Source organism: Rhineura floridana, chromosome 19 (assembly GCF_030035675.1).
Source record: "Rhineura floridana isolate rRhiFlo1 chromosome 19, rRhiFlo1.hap2, whole genome shotgun sequence".
NCBI classification, from domain to species: Eukaryota; Metazoa; Chordata; class Lepidosauria; order Squamata; family Rhineuridae; genus Rhineura; species Rhineura floridana.
In genome coordinates, this window is record NC_084498.1 from 18,598,380 (window position 1) to 18,617,925 (window position 19,546).

Sequence of the window (19,546 nt, forward strand, 5' to 3'; positions counted from 1 at the left end):
TCTGCAATTTCCGAAGCAATATGAGAACTGAACCACAGCCATGCTTCGAAATCTGCATTTATTAGAATTTTGGGATGCAGTTCATCAACTAAACAATATTTACAATAATGCATGTATTAGGGGAAAGTGTGCATAAAAATGAACATGTGAGTGAAAATAACGTGGCATGATGTGATGAGAAACGGCTGGCAAAAATGTGCACCTTTGTCAAAACTGCCTACAAAAATGTGTTTATTTGGAGAACTTTGCACTAAAATGGGGGAGAGTTTCCATGATATTTTTTTTAAAAAATCAGAGATTGCTGCAGAAATATAGAGAGCTGAATTTAATAGTGGAAAAATGAGAAACTGAGAAAAGTGAAACAGACAAAACTTTCCATCCCTAGTGTGTGAGTGAGTGAGAGAGACGGGGGGGGGGGCTGTTGATAGTGAAATAATAGACTGAAGAAAAAGGAAAATCCTACTTCAAGTGCAGGGAACTTTTGACCCTTCAGATGTCACCAGACTACCATCAGCCCTAGCAAGCATGGCCAATGGCCAGGGAAGGTGGGAGTTTGAGGTTCACCAACTTCTGATGGGTCAAAGATTCCCGACACCTGTCCTGCTTGTTGAGATCTTGTAACGGTGGGATTTCTGCCTGTCTGGAATCTCACTCGCCAGGTAAACCACACTTCTTTTTTGAAACTGGAGCCCTGAGCTTTGATATGAAGGTGGTGAATTAAGTGCTCCACAGACACAGTTCACATGTAACATCAACCCTTGGTGTGGCATAGGAATGGGGGAGAAATTCGATTTCTTTTGCCTTTAAAGCCAGATCTATCAAATTTGCACTCTTGAGAACTGAGTCACAGCCATCCTTGCTGCACAGGAGATTCTCGTGGTGGGAAACACCAGAAAGATAGCGGTGCTATCCCAACTCGTCCTGGGAATTTGCGTTTGAGCCTGTGAAGTCAGCCTCGTGAGCCAAACAGGGATGTAATCTTCCACTTTTGAGGGGAACCATCTCTTCCAACTGATAGTACATTATTTTAGGAATGCAGATCCATCCCCAGGATGGATCTCTCAGGACTGTCATTTCCAAGGCAGTCACTGGATAAAAAGTGGCTCCAGAGCTCATTTAAAACCAGCATGCCCCAGTTTTGCAGTGTGCTCATGTGTAAGTGCCAAGCTTTAAAGATTTGCTTTGCCCACAGGCAAGCCTGGATACAAAGTGTGAGTTTTATTTTTATTCTGAACGCAACAGGTTTTCTTCTCCTCCTTCTTTTGGAGAGTCACAAAAATCACACGAAAAGAACCAAAATATTCTTTTCCATCCTATTAGTCTCCTTAGATTTATTGTCACAAAGCAGGTTTACTGGCCAGGAATTTAGAGAGAAAGATGAAAGGATTCAGAACCAAATACCACCACCCCAAACAGAGCCCTGCTTTGGCAGACACTAGCATTTGTAATATAATAAAATATTCAGAGCACTAATATTTCAGAAAAGAGGATGGGGACCATGTTTGGCGGTGGACTCAAAATGCGCTGGCAATGTTTCCAGTGCTCACTTCCAGATGATCTGTTTTGTTGAGCATTCGGCTTGATTTCTTTGCGCAAAGGGCAATGTTAGTCCTTATGCAGAGTAGACCCATTGAAATTAAGGGACCTATTTTGAGTAGGGCTAACATTGCATACAACCCAAAGTTTGCCGGCAAGAACACAGAAAACTCTGTTACATTATAGGCACATCTGGCTCAATATTGTCCACACTGACTGGCAGCAGCTCTTCAGGGTTTTAGGCAGGGATCTCTCCCAGCTCTACGGGAAGATGCCGGGGATTGAACTTGGGACCTTCTGCATGCAAGGCAGGTGCTCTTCCACTGAATCACAACTCTTCCCGAGATTAGATAATGTCAACTATTTATTGAGCTTTCTTTCTGATATGAGAGCCAGTGTGGTGTAGTGGTTAAGGTATTGGACTACTTCCTGGGCGACCAGGGTTCGAATCCTCATAGCCATGAAGCTCCCTGGGTGACCTTGGGCCAGTCACTGCCTCTCAGCCTCAGAGGGAGGCAATGGTCAACCCCCTCTGAATACTGCTTACCATGAAAACCCTATTCATAGGGTTGCCATAAGTCGGAATTGACTTGAAGGCAGTCCATTTCCATTTCAAAATTGTCAGAGTTCTGATATAGACATTGATGTGTCTTAATCTTTTTGTCTGTTGTTATTTTAAATGTTTAAAAATGTTTTTAATTACTTGTTTTTAACTGTTTTATTGATCATTTCCATTTTTTGTAAACCACTTGAAATCGAGCGGCATATAAGTTTTGTTAATAAATAAATCTGTTTGCCAGGAGCTTAGATGACATTGCATCGAGTAAGCATTGTCCCACGCTTTTTTTGCTGCAAAAAGTCTGATTTGGGGGGGGGAGGCTGTGGTTTGTTCATGGTGCTGGGAATTGTAGCTCTGTGAGGAGTAAACTACAGTTCTCAGGATCCTTGGGGGGCAGGAACGTGCTTTAAATGTATGGTGTGTATGCAGCCGAAGGAATAGGATATACTTCTTTTTTCTGGGTCAGAGCCTGGAACTGACAGGTGTTTTGGTTCCTCATTTGCGGGTTCCCTCAGTGACAAATTTTAGGCGCCACTGTGTTCAGCTAAGACAGTGAGGTGTCAAGATTTGACTGTTAAGAAGCCACATTTTGACGGCTCGGTATTTTCTGTTCTGTCCAATTGTCAGTTGGAGGGGGTGGGTAGCGAGATGGCACAGGGGTGATTAAAATGATTTCTTTTGTGTGAGTGTCCTAGTTTATACACGGCAGCGCCTACTTAAATGAAGGGAGGCATTGTGACTAGCTTTATTGTTTGAGCTGACTGGAAGCTAGAACTGCCTGCAGGGTTAAACTCTAAAGCCCTTAATTGCAACACTGAGTATTCTTCCAAAATGTCAGTCTGGAGCTGTAAATAAAACCGTCCCAAACAAGGGCACCTTTAGCTGGCTTGTCTCAAAGGAGTTTTGAAAAATCATGTGAGGATTGAGAGGAGCGTTTCCTTCCCATGCGGGTGTTTAAACAAAGAGCATTCAAAGCTGGCTGTCCTGTGCGGCTGCACAAAAAGGCACTTTTTGTTGTTGTTGCCGTGCAACAACAGATATGTCCGTGGGGTGCCTTACCTATTAACCCACCGGAGGACTTCAAAATGAGGGATGGAAGGTATTCATCGGGAAATATAAGGGCACAGCGCCTTGAAATGAAGGACATTACCAAACACTTATGCACTTAGCATGATCAAAAGGACGTTACTGGAGAAAGGCCTTTGCTTAGTGGTAGAGCATCTGGGGTGCATGCAGAAGATCCTAGCTTCAATCCCTAGAATCTCTGGGAAAGTCTCCCTGCCTCACATTCCGGAGAGACACTGCCAGTCAGTGTAGACAATACTGAGCTATATGGAGTAGTGGCCTGACTCAGAATAAGGCAGCTTCTTATTGGGGGAAGGGACTTAGCTTAGCGGTAGAGCATCTGTTTTGCATGCAGAAAGTCCCAGGTTTGATCTCTGGTAACTCTGGGTAGGGCTGGGAATATCTCCTACCTGAAATCCTGGATAGCTTCTGCCAATCAGTGTAGGCAATACTGAGCTAGATGGACCATTGGTCTGACTTGGTATAAGGCAACTTCCCACGTTCCTAAACTTCTCAGAAATAACATGAAACACTTGATCCTTGTTCATTAACAACAGCAGCAATAACTCCACACGCAATGATAACTAGACATTAGGGATCAGGGTTCTAGCCTAACCACTTCACTGACATGCTAGTTTTCTACATGCAGGGATGATGATGAGCCTCCACCTGTAGCTTGAAGCATTGCAGCCCAGATAAGACCCACATGTGCCCTTAACACTGAATTATTATACAGCCACAAGAATGGCTGTATATTATAGCCAGCATGGATTTTTCACATTCCCCAATGTTAAATTGAAAATTGCTATTCTGCTGCTTCCCATAAGCTTATTTCAAAACAAATCTTAGACACTTATTTAACAACCCTCTATGTTTTCATAGTGATACACAAAACAGTCAAGACAGAATCCAGGGTTCAAAGTGTAAAACAAGAGAAAAAAATCCAGACCCCTGTTGGATTGTTTTCTCTCAGTGGTCTCATAATTTGTTGAAATTAATTTAAAATCAGCCATGTTCACAGTGTTCCTGTAATCCTATTACTGACCTAGCCCTATACTCTGACCTTTATCTTCTGCAGTTTAAAAGTTTAAAAAAATGCATTGCTGATTTTTAATTAATTTAAGAAATTTAACATTGGAGTCTATGATAGCACAGACATGCTCAGTAAGAACCAACTGTCAGTGTTCTAAAAGCCAGACTCATATCTGTTTGGCTTGGCTAATCAGGGAGCCACACCCATGGCAGATCTTTATTCACTTTAGAAAGCATGACTTTCCCCCAAAGAATCCTGGGAAATGTAGTTTGTGAAGTGTGCTGAGAGTTATTAGGAAACTCCTATTCCTCTGAAAGAGCTCCAGTGGCCAGAGTGGTTTAACAGTCAGACCCTCTTCTGGGGATTGTAGCTCTGTGAGGGGAATAGGGCATCTCCTCTCAACACCCTTCACAAACTTTACTTCCCAGGATTCTTTGGGGGAAGTCATGACAATTTAAAGTGGAATAAATGTCTGGTGTGGATATGGCCAAGGACAGCTTTGGTTTAAATTTGGGTGTTGTAGAATAAAAAGGTGGGAGAAAACCCCAAAAATGATACTGTTAACAATGTTTTCCTTTTGGAAATGAACAGGGCTTTTCTCTAAGTGCCCACCCACCCAGTCTCCTCCCCTCCCTCCTCCTCCCTCTCTCCCCTCCCCTTCTCCAGGTCAGTTTCACCTATCATAAGCAGGATTGCACAGAAGTAAATTCCACTGACCTCAATAAGCATGGAAATGATCAAACCTACCCTCCGCTCCTCCTCCCTCCTACCCCTCCACTCCCTCTTCCTTAGATATTCATTTATTTGTGAATTTATCTGCTTTTTAATCCGAGAGGTAAGAAATGTGAGTTGAGTACTGCCACAGTTACCCGGTGTGGGTTTTGGATAAGGTGCCAGTCCCTGATTTGATAATGAGGCCATGATGGTACAAACTCCATATTGAGGATATGGCGTGAATTTGCTGTGTGATCAGAATCATCCTGTGCAATCTTGTTTTTGGTATGGGGGACACAACATGTATAATTCAATACTGGAGCTGGAGCTTGGTGATGTGATGCCTGAGGTTGAAAATTTCTCGAGGATGCATTGATCGGGAGCGTCAACAACAATTCAGAATCTGCTGTTGAATCGGTGTGAGTGTGGAGCACAAAAGGGCCTTGGGAGGTCCGGGAGGCCCACAAACACCTGGATCTGACTTATGTAGCAAAGTTTATACGCAGTTGTGACACCTTGTTACATTTCCCCCACCATCCAAGCACTGACATGACCAATCCTTATTCCTTTAGGAGCAAAGCCCCAGCAACCAGACGTCAATAGCAATGATGCAGGAACCCCAAGAAATGGTAGAGGAGACTGTCACTGTAGAGGAAGACCCTGGTACCCCGACATCTCATGTTTCTATTGTGACTTCAGAAGATGGGACCACAAGGAGGACGGAGACCAAGGTAGGAATGGTAGATTTTGGTCTTTCTCTGCCAAGGCCTGTGAAAAGGGAGGGGAAGGGGTACAGCTGTATCCATGGCTGCCAGGTATTAGGGTCTGACCTGTAGCTTCAGGGTTTTAGCCATCTGTTCCAGTAAGGGTTGGAAATCTCAGGCCCAGAAACCAAATGCAGCCCTCCAGGTTATTTTATCTAGCCCTTGGAACTCTCCCCAGTCACATTCCTCACCAGCCCTGCTCTGCACTCTGAATGTTTTTGCCTTGCTGAAATGTGTCCATGAATTCCGATAATGCCTCTCCCTTGTCTGGATGAAGGAGAGAGAGGGGTGTGTGAAAGTGTGTGTGTAGAAACTAGCTTATTGTACAAGGTAAAATTTGCATGCACTGCTCTGTCCAGTTCTACCTGTGGCCCGGCCCACCACTGGCATGTGGCCCTTTGAAGGTTTCCCAGAAGAGAATGTGGCTCTCGAGCTGAAAAAGGTTCCCCACCCCTGAATTTAATAAACCAAAAACAAAACACAAACTACTTTAGATGATCCCAGAGAAAACCAGAAACATCCTTTTCCCTCCCCTTAAAACAAGCTGTCATTCTTTAAACAGAAACTACCATATCATAGGACTTTCCTTGCTTCAGTCCTGCTTGTGAGCACTTGAGAAGGGGTACTCACTTTTACAGGCATCCCTTTTTGGATGTGTGTTATGCTCTTGCCTGGGATGCCATTGGGTCTAGAGCCGTTTCCCAGAACCTTTCACAAGCAAAAAGGTAAAGCATGTTATTTTATCACCAAGCTCGAGGGCCCATGCTCAAATTGGTAGAGCGCATGATTTGCTTGTACAAGGTCCCAGGTTTAATCCCAGGCATCACCAATTAAAAGAACCAAGTAGCAGATAATCCCGAGACTTTGGAGAGCTGCTGCCAGTCAGAGTAGACAGTACTAGGCTAGATGGACAAACAGCCTCACCTGGCATAAGGCCGCTCCCCATTTCCTTGCACTAATGTGGATCTGACGAAATGGTTTTGCTCCTTTGGCTATTTCAGATGTATATTTGGGGTGGACACAATTAAAAGCTGTCAATTGCACATGTCAATCATAGTGGTTTTGGAAACACCATAATTGTACACCGCCCAGAGAGCTATTGCTAGTCGGGCGGTATAAAAATCTAATAAACAAACAAACAAATAAATAAATAAATAAATAGAAATTGAGCATGGAACTGAAAGACTGAACTTGGTAAGATGGAGTCAGCATTCTCTCCTTAGAAAGAAAGGAAGAAAACAAGAAAGATAGAAAACTGAGGTGCGGCATTTGATGAGGCTGTAACATAAGCCTTGCAAGGAGATAAGATGGAGGATTGAACTTTAATGGGCATTGTACTTCATGAAATTAGCAGGGGCCTCCTTCATACACTCACTGTTAGATAACAAAGGCAGGCATGTGAAAGATAGGCTTTGCCCAGAATAGTCATACAAGTGACAAGAAACATATTTGCTGTCAAATGTGCAATGTATACGATACCTGATATCTTTTCCCAGGAAAGGGACAGTGAAATCTTTTAAAACAGTGGCGAGCATCTTATTCCGGAAGGCTGTCCCTCCATGGTAGAGCACAATGCTTTGCAGAAGGCAAAAGGTCCCAGAGGGCTCGGTCCCTGGTAAGGACAAGATCTCATCTGAAATACTGGAGAGTCGCTGCCAATCAGTATGGACTGGTGCAGTGACCTTCCAGACGTCGTTGGACTCCCAATTCCCATTGGCCCCAGCCAGCATAGCCAATGGTCAGAGCTGATGGGAGTTGTAGTCCAGAAACACTGGGCTGGCCAACAGTTCCCCATCCCAGCGTTAAAGGTCGCATCCTTTAGTAACTGCGCACTCGCAACCACACTGCACTGTTTTCCAAGGCTCCTGCGTACCAACGTCGGTGGCTGCTCTCAGCGCAGCATCTGTGCTCCATCCAATCAATGGCAAATTGGGGTCTCTCCCAGCCCTACCTGGAGTTGCCGGGGATTAAACCTGGGGCTTTCTGCGTGCAAAGCAGATGAGCCATAGGCTCTCCCAATGCATTTTTGACACGTTGTTTACACAAACGTATTCATTTCATGAGCACATTCTTGTACGCCTTTTTCGGATGGAGAAATGCATCGCACAGTTCAGAGAAGTGTAAATCCCAAAGGAAGTCTGTGTTTTGGTTTGCATATTGTTTCAAGAAGCACAAATTACTGTAGAGGCTGATCCAATGCGGCAAGTGGGGCACCGCCCCACCAAGCCCATCTGCCCTCAGCCAACCCTCACCTGCTTACCTCCTTAGTTGCAACCAGTCTAGGCGGCAGCATTGCTTGTCAGCCTCCTTATTCTCAGTGTTGCCCTTGTTGAACAGCAGGGAGGGGGCTCTGCCTTTCATTGGCTCCAGCTCCGCCAGCTATTTGCATTGGCTCCACCTACTGTTGGGCTCCCTGCCTTTCACCCTACCAGTCCCAGGCTCCACTGACAAATTAGATAGGTTTGCATTAAAATGAAGACTGAACTAAATTTCCCCACCACCACCACGCCTGGCTGAGAGTTTTTCAGCTTCTTTTAAACTTGCATTCCAGGTTTCCTGCTCTGGAACTGATGATCTCTTGTATAAAATAAAATTTAAAAAGTTGGATAGTTCTCTGCAACTTTTCTCCTTGGCGCTTTCTTCCACCATCCCTCCTGTTTGAAGATGGTAAAAGGTAAAGGTGTCCCCGCATTTGTAGTGTGAGTTGTTTCCGACTCTTAAGGTGACGTCTTGCGACATTTACTAGGCAGACCGTATATATGGGGTGGGATTGCCAGTTCCTTCCCCGGCCTTTCTTTACCCCCCAGCATATGCCAGGTACTCATTTTACCGACCACGGATGGATGGAAGGCTGAGTGGACCTCGACCCCTTTCACCGGAGATTTGACTTCCTCCTTCCATTGGAATCGAACTCCGGCCGTGAGCAGAGCTTTCGGCTGCGTTACTGCCGCTTACCACTCTGCGCCACGAAGATGGTATGGAAGCCCTAATTAAAGTGGGTCACCTCGACTTGGAAGTTGCCCTGGTGCCTTTGCTTTCTTCTGCTGCTGCTTTCAAAAGCACTGATTTCAGGGAGGCAACATAAAGGGAATAGGTGAATTTAAGAATTGCCTTTCTGGTGGGACAAGGCAGAGCTTCTCTTAGGAACATAGGAAGCTGCCTTTTACTGAGTCAGACCATTGATCCCTCTAGCTCAGTATTGCCTACACTGACTGGCAGTGGCTCTCCAGGATTTCAGACAGGTTTCCCTCCCAGCCCTACTTGGAGATGCCAGGGATTGAACCTGGGACCTTCTGCGTGCAAAGCAGATTCTCTAACCACTGAGCTGCGGCCCTTTTCCTAATAGGAAGCTTCAGAAGCTGCCTTAAGCTGAGTCAGACCCTTGGCCCATGTAGGTCGATATTGTCTACACTGGCTGGCAGCGGCTCTCCAGGATTTCAGGCAGGGGTCTCTCTCAGGCCTACCTGGAGATGCTGGGAGTTGAGCTTGCGATGGCCTTTCCCCATATGGTGTACACACGCACGCGCGCACACACAGCTTCTGTGAATGATTGCTTTTCCAAACTTTTTGCACACACCTAGCTAGCTAGGACCCTGCATATCATTCAGAGCACAGAAGACACTATCGGAGGTGTCCCCTCCCCCTGCACTCGTTTTTGCAGTCTCTCTTGAAAACCAAACATGTTGGCATGTTAAAACAACGAAGGTCACCTTGGGCAAGGGAAGGAAGGCACAAACTGTTTACCTTCCCTGCCCCCCTTCTGCTCAGCAGACTAATCCTGTGGCTGATTAAAAGGAGCCTGTGGTTGGCTGGCTGTTTTTAAGGGCGAGGATCTCTGAATAAAAAAGTGTCTGCTGAAATCTGCTCTTTTTGAAATGTGTCTCTTACACTCACTCTCTCTGCCCCCCCCTTCCGGATCTTTATCGTGCCCCACTTCTGCTGCAGTGAAAAATAAAACTCCCCCCCCGTTCCCCCTTCTTTCTCAGAAGTATGCAAAGTATTAGGGTTGAGCCCTAAGGTCTCTTGTGAGGAAGCACAAAGGGAACAGGATTCCCCAATCAAATCTCCGCACTGCCAGTCACCCCAAAGATCCATTGGATCTAGACAACCGTGTCCCAGGACTGGTGATTCCCTGCGGGAGCTCCGGGCTGGGTCCCAGACACTGCCCCCCTCCATCTCATCCAGGCCCACAGAAGCAGCGGGACTGCAAGCCAGGCAGGAGGATCAGCCACTGCCAAAGTGCACGGCTGTTTACAAGTGAGACTACTCAGGAGGAAGGGAAAGCACATGGAAGCACCTGTCCAGATTGGGTTCTGGTTGATGTCATGTCTACACCATACGTTTTAAGCACATGGCTTCTCCCCCCGAATCCTGGGAACAAGTCAGGCCTCTGAAGCAGATCTCAGAGTATGGGCCAGGCTTATACGGGTGAAGGCAGCCCTTCAAATACGTTGACGCCCCTCCAGGCAGCCTGTTTATTGAGCATTCTTTCTCATTTCCTTGCACAGAATTTATTCAGAGAATAGATCCGGTCTTCACTGCACATTTGTTCTGTTTGTGGGGTTATGCAGCACTCTTCCTGCGTTCACTTGCAGAGTGTTTGCTCATCTTCCTGTTAGCCAATGCTCTGTCTAGCTGAGCAGCCTGTTCTCACAGTGGCCAGCCAGACGCCTATGGGAAGCCTGCAAGCAGGACCTGAGCACCACAGCATTCTGTCCCCCACCCAGTTTCCAGCAGCTGGCATCCAGCCTCCAACTGTGGAGCATAGCCACCATGGCTAGTAGCTATCAATGCCCTTATCCTGCCGTAATGTGTCTAATCCTCTTTTAGAGTCCTCCAGTGTGGTGCCCTCTTGCTCATCCCACACTTTGCAGAGCATGTCGTGACTTTCCAAGCTGCAAAACCGTCTTGTTCCATTTTGCAAAGAGCTAGGGTGACGATGCACTTTAATAACCTTTAATTGTGCAAAGCTACATTTCCGGTTTGTACTTGAAACCCCAGCAGTCTGGAGGCGCCACGATTCATCCGTCCATTGTCTGATCAGTCCGACTGGTCTTCTGGAAGGAGGCAGTGGTGATGGCCCTGACATCATTGGCCCAGGTTGAAAGGCCCGCTAGAAACCGGTCGGCCACCTCGTTTTGATGTCTGTAGGAAGCAACCTTTCTTGGGCTCTTTCTCCTCTGTTTAAGTGGACGTTAGGGAGAGCTGCTCGACCTCCCCATTTCACCGACCTCTAAAAGAGCACACACTTTCATAGACTCCTGTTAACAAGGTAATGGCTTAGTACCTTTTTGCCCTGATAATTTTACAGTCTGTGTGTCAAAAATAAGCACTTGGAAATGTCAAAATGCTTTTATCCTTGAGTGCTTTTAACTTACCTATTTTCTGTTTTATGACACAATTCGGGGTGGGGAGAGAAACGTGTCCCAGTTTTGGCAGTTTCTATAAAATATTTAATTCATTGCAAGCATTAAAAGGAGTGGAGGGGGGGGACGGCTTCTGTCTTACCCAATAGTACTATTTGTTATCGGCTGATGGCTTTATCTGAACAGGAAAGAAGCTGGATTCAGTCTTAAATGGCGTCCATGTTTGTGTTCTGTGCTCTTGAAGAAATTAATGTCAATGTATAAGCCCTTTCAGGCATCTTGGTGGTTAAGACCAGAAGAGCACGTGGGGACACTGGAGAGGGGTTGTTTTAACTGTTTACTTTAGGGCTTTTTCAGCCTGAGGGCCGCATCCCTTTCTGGAGGGCCACATGCCAGTGGTGGGTGGGCCCAGTAGCAAAAATGGGCAGAGCAACAGAGGTAAATTTTACTTTTGTAAACGGTAAAACTTTGTCGGCCAGTTTCTGCACACGTACACCCCCTTTCTCTCTGCCATCCATGAAAGCAAGAGGGATTATCAGAGTTCAAGGACAGCATTCTAGCCAGGCAAAAATGCCCAGGGTGCAAAGCAGGGGTAGTGAGGGGTGTGGCCTGGCGACAGTTTCAAGGGCCAGGTAAAAAGGCCTGGTAGGCCCCATTTGGACCCTAGGCATGTGGTTCCTGTGGTGCTTGAGCTCTACTTTTCTTCAGAAAAGTAGATCCCACTTCTCACACCATGTTTTAATACTACTTTCTTTTCTGAGAGAAGACAGAAACCTGCTTGCTATAACTAAAGCTTTATTAAGAGAACTGCTACAAGATCCACTGTGTTTTCTCTGGCTCCTCCCATTTGACCTTTTTGCTGGAGCTCAGCCTCCAGATCTCCATGACAGTCTCCCTGCAGTTCCCCCTGTTGGATGGAACTGCTATCTATTATAACACCCGCCTTTGCTCTACATTAGCTGGTAATCTGTGATTTTGGTCTATGTGCTTTTTAGTCTCTCTCTCTTGATCTCACTCTGTGTACGTGTAGAAGATTTTAAGGGCAATCTGAGATGGATAATTGAGGGATTCCAATAGGCAACTGGAAGAAATAACATTTATATCTATTAACACAGAAGCAAGAACAACCCACAACATAGTGTCCCCTGTAAGCACCCTGTATGCATTCAAGCAGGCACCTTCTGTTTTAATTTTTAAGCACCTGCTGTAAACCTTTCTGTTCCGCCAGGCTTCTGCTGGCAATTGAAGACGGTGCTCTTTTTGAAACAGTTGGTATTTTTTTTAATTCTATTTTTAATGTTTTTATTCTATGGTGGTGGTTGCTTTTAATGTTTTTGATTTTTTTTTTTAATGAATAGCAGTATACAAATATTTTTACAAATAAATAAAATCAATTTATTTTGTTATTATTGCATTTATGTCCCACCTTTCCTCCAAGGAGCTCAAGGTGGTGTGCATGGGTCCCCTAGTTCCCGTTGTATCCTTTTTATTAAATTGAGATTCTCACCAATGCTGAACAGCCCATCCGTTGATTAAAAAAGCTTTGTCAAGTTAAAGAAAGAAAGAAAGACATCTGATTATATAGTGGCCCCTTCGTTCTCTATGTTTCAGTGGATTATTCAGTATGTCAGTAACACCGTACGCATATTCAAGTCACTGTTCTCAGTTATGATCAACTTTGCAGTCTTTTCTAGGCAGCTGCTGATCAGTGGCTTTGCTCTCCAGTGCAGGTCTCCTAATTTGCCTGCTCCTCATTGCTGTTCACTCCAGCGTAGCCCCCTCTCCTGTAGTTCACCCCAATTGTCCTTTTTCCATTGTCCCTTCTGCACTATCCATCATCTTCTCCTTAGGCGACTGTTGCATAGCAACCCCTACCCCAACATTCCAAGTTCCCAGCATTCCATTAACTTGATACTGGCTACGTATGTGTTAGGGACGGGGGAGAAACTTGATTCAGTTTGCACTGAAAGGCAAATCTATCAAATCTGCGCTTTCTGAAACAATATGAGAACCGAAACACAGTCCATTCTTCAAAAGTTGCACTTATCTGAATTTTGCAATGCAGTCTCCGACCAAGTCATGTTTGCAAAAATGCATGTATTAGAGGAGTGTGGACATAAAAATGAAAATATGAAGGAAAACAGCATACTAACATGCATTATAGTAGGAGACATGGCTCGCGAAAATGTGTGTATTAGTCAAAACTGCATACAAAAATGTGTTGATTAGGAAAAATTCACACTAGAATGCTGATGAATTTTCATAAGGATTTTTTTTAAAAAATGGCAAATTGCTGCAAAAATATGGAGAATTTAATTAGAATTAGAAAAAGAGAGAGAGAACTGAAATTGAGAGATCCTTCCATCCTGTGTGTGGGGGGTATGTATGCTTTCCTCTTCTAACAAGCCTTTTAAGTAGATACCTTATCCCAGTTTGCATCTGTAATGGAATTGTTTTTTCAGACTTTTTTCAGATGTTTTTAAGGTATTTTAAGATAGGGCCTCATAAGGTCTGTTGTATTGTTCTATGGTCCTATTCTTAATGTTTTAAATTGTCTTAGTATCTTAAGTGTATGTTTCATGGTTTTAATGTTACAAATAGTTTAATTCTATTTTAATTGTATATTTTTGTATGTTTTTTACCTATGTGTAGTTTTTATTTGTAAGCCGCCCTGAGTTCCAGTTTTGGAAAAAGGGTGGGGTAAAAATAAAGATTCATTCATTCATTCATATTTTGTTTTAAAGATGTTTTTAGTGGTTTATCATTTGTTTGTTGCTCTGGGCTCCCTTTGGGAGGAAGCGCAGGTTATACTACTACTACTACTACTACTACTACTACTACTAAGTGCAGATTATACTACTACTACTACTACATGCAGGTTATACTACTACTACTACTACTACTACTACTAAGTGCAGATTATACTACTACTACTACTACATGCAGGTTATACTACTACTACTACTACTAATAATAATAATAATACTTTTAGGACACTGCTTTGATTTTTTAAATGATGGTAAATAAGTTTCCTGGGAAGAAGGATTGATCATTAAACTACTCTGGCAACTGGAGCACTGTAAGGGAAAGAGGGATCTCCTAACACTCTCAGCACCATTACCAAACTACAATTTCCATGATTCTTTGAGGGAAGCCATGAAAATGGTATAAAACTGCTTTAAATGTAAGATGTCAGTGTGGCCTTAGTTAAGATTGTTTTCTTTTATGTGCTGCTGGCTTTTGTGCCAGCTGGAGCTATATTTTAAAACGGTTTATTGCTGTAGGTATACTTGCTAGTTGTTTGTGACTTTTTGATGTTTGTAACTTGTGCAACACAAACTGTGCTGCAATATTAAAATTGTGGTTTTCATCACATGGTTGTATGCTCACATGGGAGGACTCTGTCCTGAAAAGCAGCCTAAACTATTACAAATAAATAAATAAATATATTAAGAACATTTTTAAAAAATCCTTATTTTTTAATTGCCCGTAATTGTGCAATTGTAATTATGTCTGCATTGAAATCAATAGGAAAATTGAAAGAGGGTACCCCACCCTCCCAGGCAACTTGCTGCTGAAGACCTTTGGAGCAGTGGGTTGCTATTTGACCCCCACACACACACACACACAGCATTTGCGGGGCTGGAGCCTAACTATCCTAAAAATGTCAGTTGCATCACTGTAAGTTGTGCTTTTGCAAATCAAATGAATAAATAAAGCACTCCTTTCTTTTCAGATGCTATTAGTTGAGTTTTTCTCAGAAAAGTTCCAACAAAACATTCCTTGCAAAATTCCAGGATGGGATATTGTTGGAAGTAGATTCTGTAACCAACCCTGCATTTTGTGGAATATCATTGAGGGTGGAATGGGGGAGCAGTCTGTCTCCGAGGAAGGAGAAATGGCCTTTTCTTGCAAAGAGAAAGCAAGTCAAGAAACGGAGTCCGAATGAGGGATGGCTCTAGGATGCGAGTTGACTTGTAGCAACTGTTCCTAGGGCATTTCAGGGGAAACAGCTGGTGTGGACAAAGTCTGCCCGCTCCATGATGCCATCTGTGTGCCAAGAGCAAATAATGAAAGGCCTGTCAAGTGACTTGAGTGGTGACTCTTCTGCAAACTCTCTCTCCCCTTGATTTAATTTTCTTCCATTTATATCCCACCTTTCCATCATCATGGGATCCAAGTTGGAGAATATGTGGTTCCAAAGCAATTGCCCTTCCAGGCCCAGCAGAGAAAGGCTGTGGCTCAGGGCTAGAACATCTGCCTTGCAGGCAGTAAGTCCCGGAATGCTGTCCTTGGCATCTCCGGGTAGGGCTGGGAATATCTGCTGCCAATCAGTGCAGATGTCAGCTCTTCACTGAGACAGCAGTGTCGGTGGGGGTGCAGGCAGGGCTGGAGATTCCTTGGTAATTGCCAGGCCGTAAGTCCTCAGCCGGCAGCTTGGCTATAAATCTGCCAGGCTAGCAAGGAGGAAGCAAGATAAGGGCAGAGGCCATTCAAAGCTTACGTGCCAAGCCAGAAATCTAGAAGAGACGTCAGTGAAGGTCCGGGTCTAGTTTGCTGAGAGATCAGTCCAAGTCAAGGTTCAGGGGATAGGAAGACACACAGTGGTCATGCCTGGCGTTGTAGTCAGCAACAAGCTGAACCCAAGTTTTGACTTTTAAGGAGCAGGTTTGTCAGCAGGTGTGAGCCATCAGTGTTTTGGCCTTAAGTGAACAGGCCTGCCCCTCTTCTGCCTGACCTTCTGCTGTCTACATTCTGCAGGTGAGGGGGGAGTATCCTGTTCACTGTCTGCGTCTGGCTGAAGGGCTTCAGCTGTGTCTGGGGTGCTCTGCAGCTGAGGGGGAGAAGGAGCTGGGTTCTCAGGAGTTTCCTCCGTTTCTCCTTCTGGGTCTGCTGCTGTTACTCCTGAGTCATCCTCGTCTGATGAGTCCTCTGACGGGACCATGACAGCAGACAGTACTGAGCTAAATGAACCAATGGCTTATCTCAATGTGAGACATCCATGCATTTGTCTAATTGAGGGGTTTGCAAGCTGTGGTCCACAGACCACCAGTGATCCACAAGCTTTACTCAAGTGGTCCATGGCACGTCGTGGGTCTGTGGTTGAAGATGGGAGACAGCACTCACATTGCATGAAATATTACTGTTGGTTCCAATTGTGTTTTCTCTGTTGCTTTTACTTCCTATATTCTGTGGAATTCAAACAGTAATACAAAAAGCTACAATGTATAAGAAGTAAAAGAAGCAATCAAAACACATTTAAGAATCACGCAGCATCTAGCACGATGCGTTACAATTGCTACAACAGGCAGAAAAGTAATTCAGGAAACTGAAAGGAAGTGCCATCCTTTGGACTAGTTATAAGTAAGAAGGCAGGCAAGTAGGGGCTGACTGAGAACAGACAGGCTGGTGGGGCAGTGCCCAAGGGTGTAGTCATCCAGGGTCCCAGGGGGACTTAGACCCCTTTCTTTTATGGGAGCAGGGTCCCAGCAGGGCCCCTATGTTTTCAGTGTCCTTCGCTGCTGATTGGAGCCAATCGGAGTGAAAGGAGGTAAGTCAGCCACTGAGAAGACTCTTCTCAGTAGCTAACACACTCCCATTTGGCAACCAAGAAGGGAAGGGAAACTCAGCAAAGGAAGTTCCTTACCTTACAACAGCTTAGTGCATTTGCCTATGTACATGCACAAAAAAATGGAGCTGTAGCTGAAAGGCAACACATGGAGATCTGCATTGATAACTGTGATGCGTCACTAAGGGAAACTCCTCCAAACAAAGTAAGAGACTGAGAGCTCATTGTATTGTATAATATTAGAAGAAGGAGTGGCTGTGAGGAGGCATGGCATGACTATCATGAAGGGACCCTATACTTCTGAATTTGCCACTACACTAGTGGCAGCACCCAACTTGCCCTAGCGGATCATGCTAGTGGGGGCACCGCCGCTCACTTGGCCTCTGGTTGGTTGTGTTGCTGCTTGTTGGAAGGGAAGGGGTGGCAAGGGTGGTGTGGTGCAAACGCTCCAGCAAGAGTCCTCGAGTGGTTCCACCAGTGCATTTGCACCGTGCTGGCCGTGCCACTGCACTGCCCCTCTAGCTACTACTGCTATTGCCACGTTATAAAAACCTGCTTCAGTGCAGGCTTGCCTTAAAGGGGGGGGGAGAGTTCCCAAAAGAGAGTTCTAATGGGGAGAGAGTTTTTCTTCAGAGGAAGGGGATAGTCTTAAAAGGCATGGTTTGAAGGCACATGAGCCCACCACCTTGCTGAAACCAAGCAGATCCCACGAAGCTGCCTCATGCTAATCAAACTATCGATCTATCCAGGTCAGCAATGTCTACTCCAGTGGCTCCCAAACTCCCTCCCCCCCCGCAATGGACCACTGGATTACTTTTCGGCCAGTTTCATCCTCCTCGGTTCTCCGTTTTGCCCCTGTAGAACTCAGCAGGGAGGAGGATTTAATTTGGATTCCTGCATTGAGCTGGAAGGGCTGTAGCTCCGTGGTAGAGCACCTGCCTTGCAGGCAGAAGGTCCCAGGTTCAGTCCGCGGCATCTCCAGACAGGGCTGGGAGAGACCCCTTGCCTGAAGATCCAAAGAGCCACTGTCGGTAAGAGTACTGCAATACAGAGCCAGATGGACTCAGTGGTTTGACTCTGCATATGGCAGCTTCCTATGTTAGCTAAAATGACATGTAAAGAATAACTCTCTGGAGTAGCTGTCTATATACTCCAGTTGCTTTTGCTGACTTTTAGGCTACAGGCTCATCTACACAGAGTTTTACTGTGTGTCTGGTGCTACTTGCATCCCTTTTTAATTCACATGGTTCGCATGATGTTACTGGCAAACAGAAGCTATCACACAGTTTCCCTCCTGTAAACCCGTACTAACCCAATCCTCTGATAATCTGAAAAGGGAAGGAAAAAAGTCTTCATACCTCTAGGGCTTGGAGACGCTTTGCTCCAATGCTCTTAGGTGGGTGTGTCAATAGTTCCCCTCTCCATGCCCTCTCTCTCCTTCCCCCTTCTTTCATTTCACTTCCTGTGGGCTGAAGAGAAACTTCCACTGCGCTCTCCCATTCTGCAAGCTTTTTTATGTTGCTGCAAATGGTGTCTTTATTTGCTTTCCCCCCTAACTTGTGCACAAAAGCATAACACTGCTCAAACAAATATTTGTATATCAGCTGTATTGTACCAGTGAGAATACAAATAATTGCACTTCCTGGTTGTTGTTGTTTTTAAAAAGAAACTTACTGATAGAACAAACTGAGCATGCTCAGTTGCCAGGTAACCATAGGGAGTTGAAATGTTAAATTAGAGGGCATGGTCTTTAGGAAACTGCGTGATGCTTCCCCTCAAGTGTGACTAGAAAACACCATGGTTGCAGCTGGCATTGAGCCCTTACTGTGGATGGTACAAACAGAAAATGGAGGCAAAAACAGTTATGCTCCCATGTGGATAAGCCCTGCGAATGCTGTTCCTTATGTATAAGGCAGCTTCCCATGTTAGCTAAAATGACATGTAAAAAAGAACTCGCTGGAGTAGCTGCCTGTACACTCCAACCACTATTGCTGACTTTTAGGCTGCGAGTGCTGTTGCTTATGTGGCTGAAACAACACCATCCATGTACAAAGAAAGAAATATCAGCAGGTTTGCCAGGAGAGTGTAGGGAAGGAGGAATAATTTGATTCTGTTTGCATTTATCAGCGAATCTCCCTACTTTGGATTCCTGCACTGAGCAGGGGGTTGGACTTGATGGCCTGACAGGGCCCCCTCCAACTCTACGATTCTATGATGGGGACAGAACTAGAAATAGTTGGCTCCGCCTATCTTTAGCTCTGGCTCCGCCTACGGTTGGGCTCCTCTGCCTTCTGCCTCACCGACCTTAATGAGCCCCAGCCATCACTTCACCATGCCATCCGTTGCTGCAGTTTGGGGAGCCTTTGTTGTATGAGCCTGTCCGCTTGGTGCTGGAGTAGAGCCTGTTGGGATCCAGAATGTGTGTTAGGGTTGCTGTTGCCAGCTAAAAATTATCCCCTATCGGTGTTTTTTGTTTTTTTGTTGGTAATGCTTTCAGATTTTTTCATTGGTTGCCTCGGCTGTAGCAACAAGGGCAGAAAGCTTTAAAACCCCACAGATAGCTGTGCGATGCTTACTTGTAAAACCCTCCATGTTTTGGCCATCAGGGTATTCCACTATATGTTATATATTTATATACTGCTTTTCCAGCAAAAATCGCAAAGTGGTTGACGTAGAAAAACAATAGGCATTGATGGAAACTATATACTAAATCAGCTGAAACAAGCTATGGGGGTGGGGAATGGGGACACGCTTTGAAAGATAGTTCTCTCCTCCTCTCAGGGCAAGGTGGTCCTTGGCTAGCCATGTGGTGAAGGTTGAGGGAGGGGCTGCCTGATCTGGAATGTTGGCAGGGCCAGCGCCAGGCGCTTGGGCACCAACCTACCCCGGTCCTGCGGTGCCATAGCCCAACACCCCCTCTCAGTGCAGGCGGTGCGGGGC

General features: G+C 45.2%; 1 protein-coding gene across 15 annotated transcripts in view; it reads left to right on the forward strand.

The window, feature by feature from the left end:
• Positions 1-19,546, forward strand: part of ARVCF (ARVCF delta catenin family member) — a 576,381-nt gene that overhangs the window by 389,886 nt on the left and 166,949 nt on the right. For all 15 annotated transcript variants that reach the window (XM_061603426.1, XM_061603419.1, XM_061603418.1 and 12 more), the window contains one exon: positions 5,480-5,638. In XM_061603426.1, the coding sequence (XP_061459410.1) occupies positions 5,513-5,638 (126 nt within the window). In that variant the 5' untranslated portion in view covers positions 5,480-5,512. The remainder of the gene's footprint in view (positions 1-5,479; positions 5,639-19,546) is intronic.